This window comes from Vulpes lagopus, chromosome X, assembly GCF_018345385.1.
Source record: "Vulpes lagopus strain Blue_001 chromosome X, ASM1834538v1, whole genome shotgun sequence".
NCBI classification, from domain to species: domain Eukaryota; kingdom Metazoa; phylum Chordata; class Mammalia; order Carnivora; family Canidae; genus Vulpes; species Vulpes lagopus.
The window spans coordinates 56,879,112-56,889,804 of NC_054848.1; the positions used below are offsets into that span (position 1 = coordinate 56,879,112).

General features: G+C 39.2%; 1 protein-coding gene across 1 annotated transcript; it reads right to left on the bottom strand.

Annotated features, from left to right (window-relative positions):
• Positions 1-8,020: 8,020 nt before the first annotated feature.
• NAP1L2 (nucleosome assembly protein 1 like 2) lies at positions 8,021-10,306 on the bottom strand. Its single transcript, XM_041741385.1, has one exon. It carries the CDS (start codon positions 10,220-10,222, stop codon positions 8,834-8,836), a length of 1,389 nt encoding a protein of 462 aa, XP_041597319.1. The 5' UTR covers positions 10,223-10,306; the 3' UTR covers positions 8,021-8,833.
• Between the last annotated feature and the right edge of the window lie 387 nt (positions 10,307-10,693).

A 10,693-nucleotide genomic window follows, 5' to 3' on the forward strand; every position in this document is an offset into this window, starting at 1 on the left:
ACCAGATGGATTTCACAAATATCTACAGAACTTTACATCCAAACCCAACTGAATACACATTCTTCTCAAGTGCACATGGAACTTTCTACAGAATAGACCACATACTGGGTCACAAATCGAGTCGAACTGATACCAAAAGATTGGGATCATCCCCTACATATTCTCAGACAATAATGCCTTGAAATTAGAACTAAATCACAACAAAAAGTTTGGAAGGACCTCAAACACGTGGAGGCTAAGGACCATCCTGCTAAAAGATGAAAGGGTCAACCCGGAAATTAAGGAAGAATTAAAAAGATTCATGGAAACTAATGAGAATGAAGATACAACAATTCAAAATCTTTGGGATGCAGCAAAAGCAGTCCTGAGGGGGAAATAGATTGCAAAAAAAAGCATCCATCCAAAAACCGGAAAGAACTCAAATACAAAAGCTAACCTTACTCCTACAGGAGCTAGAGAAAAAATAGCAAATAGAGCCTACACCCAGCAGAAGAAGAGAGTTAATAAAGATTCGAGTAGAACTCAACAAAATCGAGACCAGAAGAACTGTGGAACAGAACAACACAACCAGGAGTTGGTTCTTTGAAAGAATTAATAAGATAGATAAACCTTTAGCCAGCTTTATGAAAAAGAAGAGAGAGAAGACTCAAAGTAATCATGAATCATGAATGAGAAAGGAGGATCACTACCAATACCAAGGAAACACAAATGATTTTAAAAACATATTATGAACATCTCTATGCCAATAAATAAGGCAGTATAGAAGAAATGGACGCATTCTTGGAAAGCCACAAACTACCAAAACTGGTAGAGGAAGAAATAGGAAACCTGAACAGGGCAATAATCATGGAGGAAGTTGAAGCAGTCATCAAAAACCTCCCAAGACACAAAAGTCTAGGGCCAGATGGTTTCCCTGGGGAATTCTATCAAACGTTTAAAGAATAAACCATACCTATTCTACTAAAGCTGTTTGGAAAGTTAGAAAGAGATGGAGTACTTCCAAATGCGTTCCATGAGGCCACCATCACCTTAATTCCAAAACCAGACAAAGACCCCACCAAAAAGGAGAATTACAGACCAATATCCCTGATGAACATGGATGCAAAAATTCTCAACAAGATACTAGCCAATCGGATCCAGAGTACATTAAGAAAATTATTCACCATGACCAAGTAGGATTTATCCCCGGGACACAAGGCTGCTTCAACACTTGTAAAACAATCAATGTGATTCATCATATCAGCAAGAGAAAAACCAAGAACCATATGATCCTCTTCATTAGATGCAGAGAAAGCATTTGACAAAATACAGCATCCATTCCTGATCAAAACACTTCAGAGTATAGGGATAGAGGGAACATTCCTCAACATCTTAAAAGCCATCTACGAAAAGCCCACAGCAAATATCATTCTCAATGGGGAAGCACTGGGAGCCTTTCCCCTAAGATCAGGAACAAGACAGGGATGTTCACGCTCACCGCTGCTATTCAACATAGTACTGGAAGTCCTCGCCTCAGCAATCAGACAACAAAAAGATATTAAAGGCATTCAAATTGGCTAAGAAGAAGTCAAACTCTCCCTCTTTGCCGATGACATGATACTCTACATAGAAAACCCAAAAGCCTCCACCCCAAGATTGCTAGAACTCATACAGCAATTTGGTAGCGTGGCAGGATACAAAATCAATGCCCAGAAACCAATGGCATTTCTATACACTAACAATGAGACTGAAGAAAGAGAAATTAAGGAGTCAATCCCATTTACAATTGCACCCAAAAGCATAAGATGCCTAGGAATAAACCTAACCAAAGAGGTAAAGGACCTAAGCCCTAAAAACTATATAGAACACTTCTGAAAGAAATTGAGGAAGACACAAAGAGATGGAAAAATATTCCATGCTCATGGATTGGCAGAATTAATATTGTGAAAATGTCAATGTTACCCAGGGCAATTTACACGTTTAATGCAATCCCTATCAAAATACCATGGACTTTCTTCAGAGAGTTGGAACACATCATCGTAAGATTTGTGTGGAATCAGAAAGCCCCCGAAGAGCCAAGGGAATTTTTAAAAAAGAAAACCATATCAGGGGCATCACAATGCCAGATTTCAGGTTGTACTACAAAGCTGTGGTCATCAAGACAGTGTGGTACTGGCACAAAAACAGACACATAGATCAATGGAACAGAATAGAAAACCCAGAAGTGGACCCTGAACTTTATGGTCAACTAATATTCGATAAAGGAGGAAAGACTATCCATTGGAAGAAAGACAGTCTCTTCAATAAATGGTGCTGGGTAAATTGGACATCCACATGCAGAAGAATGAAACTAGACCACTCTCTTTCACCATACACAAAGATGAACTCAAAATGGATGAGAGATCTAAATCTGAGACAAGATTCCATCAAAATCCTAGAGGATAACACAGGCAACACCCTTTTTGAACTCGGCCACAGTAACTTCTTGCAAGATACATCCACGAAGGCAAAAGAAACAAAAGCAAAAACGAACTATTGGGACTTCATCAAGATAAGAAGCTTTTGCACAGCAAAGGATACAGTCAAAAAAAACTAAAAGACAACCTACAGAATGGGAGAAGATATTTGCAAATGACGTATGAGATAAAGGGCTAGTTTCCAAGATCTATAAAGAACTTATTAAGCTCAACACCAAAAGAAACAAACAATCCAATCATGAAATGGGCAAAACACATGAAGAGAAATCTCACAGAGGAAGACATACATATGGCCAACATGCACATGAGAAAATTCTCTGCATCACTTGCCATCAGGGAAATACAAATCAAAACCACAATGAGATACCACCTCACACCAGTGAGAATGGGGAAAATTAACAAGGCCGGAAGCCACAAATGTTGGAGAGGATGCAGAGAAAAGGGAACCCTCTTGCACTGTTGGTGGGAATGTGAACTGGTGCAGCCACTCTGGAAAATTGTGTGGAGGTTCCTCAAAGAGTTAAAAATAGACCTGCCCTACGACCCTGCAATTGCACTGTTGGGGATTTACCCCAAAGATTCAGATGCAGTGAAACGGCAGGACACCTGCACCCCGATATTTATAGCAGCAATGTCCACAATAGCCAAACTGTGGAAGGAGCCTCGGTGTCCATCGAAAGATGAATGGATAAAGAAGATGTGGTTTATGTATACAATGGAATATTACTCAGCCATTAGAAACAACAAACACCCACCATTTGCTTCAACGTGGATGGAACTGGAGGGTATTATGCTGAGTGAAATGAGTCAATCGGAGAAGGACAAACATTATATGGTCTCATTCATTTGGGGAATATAAATAATAGTGAAAGGGAATAGAAGGGAAGGGAGAAGAAATGGGTAGGAAATATCAGAAAGGGAGGCAGAACATAAAGACTCCTAACTCTGTGAAACGAACTAGGGGTGGTGGAAGGGGAGGAGGGCGGGGGGTCGGGGTGAATGGGTGACGGGCACTGAGGGGGGCACTTGGCGGGATGAGCACTGGGTGTTATTCTGTATGTTGGCAAATTAAACACCAATAAAAATAAATTTATTATTAAAAAAATACACAGATTCTGCACTTTACAGAAGCAGCGAATCACAAATAGATGATTAACATATTACAGACTGATTTATTCTACCAAATACACCTACACTAGTATTGACATTGAAGTACTCAGTAGATGTCAGAACCAGTAATACTCCTTTTATACACACTACTTCTTATATAGATGTACATATCTGCATTTATGTATGCTTGACCCAAATCTGTCCTGGACCGAAGGTGCCATTTTACTTCATCAACCAAAAAGGATATCTATTCTGCAGGTATTTTAAACCCAAAACCTCCCACACTGTCCAATTCTGGGACTCTCCTCTTGTCATTCCTTAAGTTGCTCTCCCCCAGGTGTGGGTCAGACCAAATAGTAACCATGCCAGGACCCTCACTCTACGCTGCCACCTATCTTTGCCTTCCCTCTGGGTACCTTCGCTTTAGCAGACAGACAAGTCGACCTTGACTTCAACGTGGAAGAACGGCCCCCATTCCTGACCTCCTTCAAAGCCACTGACGGCACTTCGACCGGAGTAAGCCTTAGCCAGAACTGCCTTTTTTCTAACCGACCACAGGCACTATTACACACACAGTATGGTTTCATAAACCACCGGAGCTGGGAAGAGGACTCACCCATTCCTTTTGACCAACATGCGCGCACGCACAACACGCGCAGGCCAAACAGACTTAAAGTAGCAGCATCCATGATGACTAAGCCCTGTCTTCCCCGCCTCCACGTACTCTCGCACACCCCCTGATAGAGAAGTTTTACCGAGGCCGGTGTCCTTTTATGACAAATGACTATCCCCCCTTAACTTCCTTCCCATTTTATCCTATCCCACACAGGACCTCACGTGAACACACATGCGCGCGCACACACAAACCTCCACAGAGCCAGTAGAAGTGAGGAGATGTGTGCACATGTAGAATGGAGGGTAGTGATTACCCATTGGCTACAGGACCTGGAGAGGTATTTATTATTGTCTTAAAATTCCCTGAGAATAGGTCAAGTGGGTCATTAGTTTTTAAAAAACAAGCCGAGGTTGTTTACTTTTGGACACTTTTTTCTCTCTTTAAAACCTGTATTATTTGGCAAAAAAAAAAAAAAATCGGAGAAAATACATATCAGAAATGTGTTCCATGTAAACTTATCCATTATATTTATTTTTTAAAAGATTATATGCTTTGGGGATCCCTGGGTGGCGCAGCGGTTTGGCGCCTGCCTTTGGCCCAGGGCGTGATCCTGGAGACCCAGGATCGAGTCCCACATCAGGCTCCAGGTGCATGGAGCCTGCTTCTTCCTCCGCCTGTGTCTCTGCCTCTCTCTCTCTCTCTGTGACTATCATAAATAAATAAATAAATAAATAAATAATTTTAAAAAAAAATAAAATAAAATAAAAATAAAAGATTATATGCTTTAAAATAATCAGCTACATGTTGCACATATCTGTGTGGTAACTAAAAAGTAAAATCTCTTGGGTACCTATGGATGATATATAATTTCATGATTCTTATTTTCTGTATTCTATTTTTCTCTGGTTTCCAAATATTTTAATTTGATAATGCACCATTGGCCAGTGAACAAATGTCCTGTGGTTGTTTTTTGGTGTACACAGCTACAAAGATAATGAATGCATTCAGTGGTGAAGAAATACCATCATAGTTACTATATTTTCCTCATCATTAATTGGGCTTGTCAGTACCTTAAGTACTGCTGCTAAATTTGCCACTTAGCCTTCCTTAATACTTGCAGAAATCCTGGAGATTTTGTAATTAAAATGTAAAGCAGGTTCTTTCACTTTTTGTAAATTAGAAAACAAATTATTGGGACAATTATTAATGATTTAATAAGAAGTTACCACACTTTTATTGTATACCAGTTTTGAATATTTCACAGATTTAACTTAGTAATAAAAATAACATAGATACGCTTATACAGCACTCCCTGCGTGCCATGCATATTTCAAGCACTTCATATAAACCAATTAAATCTTCATAATAATCTATGAGGTAAATGTGCAATTATTATATATTTACAGATATGAAAACTAGGACACATAAACTAACCTGTACAAGGTCACCCAACTAATAAGTTACAAAATTGGGATTTGAATTTAAGCAGCCTGGCTTCAGAGACTAACCACTCTACCATATGACATATAATACTAAATACTATAATTTACACTATAAATTATGATGTACCAAAAAGTGGAATTTTATTGTATTTAAGTATATCCCCTGAGAACTAAGAATACCAAACTTCTAACAAGCCCCAAGAGCCATCTCAACAAGCCTCAGGACTGCACAAATGATATACTTTTTAAAGAACAATTATAAAAAAAATTAAGGTAAAAATTCTATCGTTAGTCACACTTGGGTCCTAAATCCTAGTATAGATTTCTTTGGTATGTGGGTTGAAATTTATGGCCTACTCTCAAAGCCTAAAGTTCCTTTACACTAGTCTAAATGCAAATCAGATGAACATCCACAAGCTAAAGGAGTGATGACAACCTTCAATTTCATCCCTGAGAAGGGGTGAAAGAGAAGGAAATATAAAAAGCAATCCCTGACATCAGGAAGCTGGCCTGGTCCTCACAACTAGGCTATGCCATTCTTCAATTGGATATAACCTATCTCATAGAATACCAACCTCAAACAAGGTTACTATGAGACTGTAATAAAATGAGACAAACCAAGGCCATCTAATTTTGTCTAAGCACAGACAAAAACAAAATCACTGTGTTATTCACAAAATGCTAAACACCACTGCCATTCTAGCTAAAATAAGTGGCTACAACCTCTTTACCAGTTACAGCTTTGTCTTTCTTCTAAACTTTCCTCCCTATAGATGAGATTTATTGAGCTATGAACCATTAAATTTTCCTACAATGTAAAGTAAACCCCAACTTCCACAGACCCTCCACCAAATCACAAAATCAAAGCCCAAATTCTGCAGTGTTTTCTAACAGTTAATGATAACATACAATGCCTCCCCAGGATGTGTGTTCTCCCTCATGGCAATGATGGAGACTATGGGTATGTTCAATTTGTTCAACTATGTTCAACTTGGGTATGTCCTTATTCAACTATGGGTATGTCCTTGATGGTCTTTGACTGGACACCACTGACATGGGGGATAAAGGAAAGGGGCTGGCCTGCCCTCACAGAAAGCTCAGAAGCAGTTTTACTGCTCTAGCTCAAGGAGGCGAAATAAAGGAACAGAAGGGGCTTCAAGATGCCTGGTCCTTCTCTGTAAAATAGAGGGAGAGATACACCCATGTTCCTAACCTTTTAATGCAGAGTAACATTTAACAATTAAAAGAGGCCCAATCAATATTTGCTGGAGCCAGGAATTTAACAGAGGTCAACATTGAGGGTGGTGAAGAGTGTGAAAATGTTTATAATTAACAAGCATACACTGGAAGTACAAGCATACACTGGAAGTACCTCCCAATTTAGGTTCCCCTATAATACTAAGTTGCTTCTATTTCCCTATACCCTGTCAACTATTGCAACCCCAGAGAAAAGCAGGTGAGCATTACCACTGTCTCTGCTAGAAAGATATATTAGAGGAGGGTCTTATCCAGACAGGAAAAGGAAAGAAAAAGCCCATATCTTCCTCCTCAGTTGATTGTAAAGATGAGGCAGAGGTAAGAAAATCAGGCAGTGTTATAAACTTACCTCTCTGAGCCAAAATCCGAAGGGAGCATGTTCAATAATGGAGGAATAAGTCACAAGCAGAAGAGCTTTTGTTCCACTTTCATCTTATAATTCTGTGGGATCACATCACAATCACCTGGGATGGAAGAGTGGATAGGCAGCAATAACGAGACACAGTTAGCACTTCCTAGCCTCTCTCAGATCTAACATGGCTTGGAAGGGATTTAAAAATTCCCTGTTTTCCCAGAGGGATAGATATGACCTTCATAGAGTCTGCCAAAATAGGAAGCCAAACCTCTGAGTTTCTGCATGTGAAGAAGGCAATGTCAGCTCTGAGACAAGTCAGCTCTCTAACCAACCACATTCTATTTCCCCAGTCAGTGGTCAACCCTCCCACCAATGTGATAAAACAATATAAGTCCCTGTAAACCTAGATGACATTGTGGAAGGTTAGGTAAGTCTGAAATATAGACTAACACACAGGAGCCTGTTATTTATATCAGTGTTTAAATTATGAAATAGCAGCAAATTTAATGGATTCAAACTGAGATTTTTGTTTCCCCAAAAACTTGGGGTGTGGAGATGGACTCAAAATTAGTTTAGTTATAAAACCTCAGATAGTTTCTTTGCACATTCAAGTATAGTGTTAGTAGATCTGCATGCATATTTAAACACATAGAAAAGTAATAAAAAATAAATCAAGACATTAACAATACTTATCTTTGGGGAGTGGGTATATGGATTTTGGTTTAATTAATATATTTTTTAGTATTTTCCAAATGTTTTCCAATGAACATAATGAGAAAAAAGATCAGTTTCAAAACAGGAAACACTCTGAAATTTTTATTTATTTTGCAGTGAAAGAACATGAAAAAACTTCAAAATGGTAACATGATTACTTCCAATGAATGATTAAGTGTACTATAGGAAGAGAAATACACTCTTAATACAGTTTACATAATTACACAGAATAATATGTGGCAATCTCTTGAAAGTAATGTGATTAACCACTAATAAACAATAACCTCAATATAACTAAGTTATATTATTTATTATGGTCACATAAAATACAAGAGCCTATGGACCAGCTATTATTAACAATAAATGTGGTTTTGCCTGAAATTCTTAACTATATGCAGGTTTCTTAAACATTCAAGTTTTAAATCTACTGTATTTTTATTGCAAAATGAAGCAGGTACAACAGCATTAAACCCACTAGATTAAGGACTAAGAAAACAAATATAAAAACAAACAACAGCAACAGCAGAAAACCTTGGGTTGGTTCTCCAAGATTTTCTTTTCAAATAAATGTTGATCTCATTTAGCAGTTCCGATAATACTCACAGCCACAGATTAATAGCTACATGATAAAAGGACTTTAGAAGGATTTAAACTACACAACACTATACTAATATTTTAAATCATCTACCACAGTTTACATTTCTTGAAAGCATTCTACTACTAAAATGCAAGACCAAATGAATTAGTATTTAAATTTCTCCTATACTTCTGAGACCTATGTTTTAACTGGCACTGCAAGAAAAAATTCAGAACACGAGAATATAATTAACTTATATATTGAGTAAAGATCTAAGTAAATGTTAGGGCCAAGTATACTTTGCTGTTAGCGATCAATGTCTTCTACTATTGTCTCAAGATTTTTGCAACAGGCTTTAACCTCCTCAATTGCAGCCATCCAATTATCATAAATAATTTTGTCATAAATTGCATCATTAACTTCCCTAACTACCCCCTCCTGCTGAGACTCAAGGGCATCACCTGAGAAAAACAACACTGATCTTGGAATTATATAAGTACGTAAATTGTGACCAAGTAAAAAATCATCATTTCCATCTTTTCCATTTGAGCTGATTCCCTGAGGAGTAAAGAAATTGAAGAATGAATCCTTGGGAAAATCTTCAGTTACCGTTCGTATTGTTCCCCAAATCCGATGCTTCTGCTTCTTCCTGATGGTTTTCAAAGTGACATTCTTTCCTTCATTCCAATCTATCTCACAGCCTGTGCAATACTCAATTGCAGTTCCCCTATAGGGATGGGGATCATAATATGCCAGCCTTGACTTCAGCACATAAGTCTTTGTTAACAGCTCATTTTTGAAATATTCATTGGGCTTGAAGTGAAATTCTAGTGTGAAACTGAGAGGCTCACCAGGACCTGAAAGTTTCACTTTAATATCTGTCAGGAGCTTCAGAATAGGCTCATCATATTTCTTAATCAAAGGAGTGAGTGTGTCAACATTTTTTAAGACAGTCAGCCAAAAATCAGGAATTCCTTTAGGATCCTGTTCTTCTTTATTCTCTTTACCAGTAGCCTCAATGTCATCATCATTATCATCCTCCTCACCATCCTCATCATCTTCCTCAACAGCATAATCATAATAATCTCCCTCATAACCATCATCCTCATCCATATACTCATGCACCAGACCCTCCTCATTACCATACATCTCTTCCTCATCATACATCTCATCATCATAGTCCTCTGAGTCTGATTTATATTCACATTCCTCTTTTGTAGGTTCATAGATTGCATTTATAATCTGACGTCTTTTTTCCAATAAGGGTTGATACATTTCAGCAAACTTTCTTTCAATGCCATGAAATTCCCTCATAAATTTGGATTCTAGATTGGCCACTCTAGTTTGAAGCTTTTTGAGGGCTAACACACGGTACTTAACTTTCAAAGGTAGACTTTCAACAAAGTCTGTATCTAAAAGATAACCAATAAGTCCTTTTGGACGATCTGAATCCTCATCAATATCTTCATCTTTTACCCCACCTTCCCCGGACCCAGCAGCAGCATCTTCGCCTTTTCCCCCTTCTTTCCCAGGCCCAACGGCGGCTTCTTCACCGCGCTCCTTATCATCTCCAGGCCCAGCTGCGACATCTTCACTCCGCTCCGGCTGTTCCCCGGGTCCCTCCATAATTACCTTATTATCAGCCTCTTCTTGACTAAATTCTAACAGTTTCTTGTGGTCGGCTGACTCGGCCATTTTTCAAAGGCCTGTAACGCGTAAGGTGGCTACCGCCAAGATAAGGAGACCTGACCTCCGCAGGGAAAGACTCACCGGAATAGCAGAAGCGGTGGTGGCTGGGGCAGAGGTGGAGCGAGCAGTAGGTGGCTGGCTGGGCTGCGGGAATAACGGTGGAGGCTGCTGCGGGGATGAATGCTGTGAGAAGTGGACGGAGGATGGGCTTGGGTGCAGAGAGTGGCGAGGCCAGTCTCGCAGGAGCGAGCCAGAGACGGCAGAGAGCTGCAGTTGGGCGGACCTCCTTCGCAAGCAGCAGCTGCTGCAAGAAAAACTGGTGCCGCAATACGATTACACAGAGCTCTTTTGACTGGATTTTCTTGGTGCAAATAGTTTGCTGCGTCACTCCCTCCCTCCCCTATGACTCTGCTCTAATCTCATTTGCTGAGCTGGGTGATTGACAAATCCTGAGCCAATAAATTATTAGATCTATCA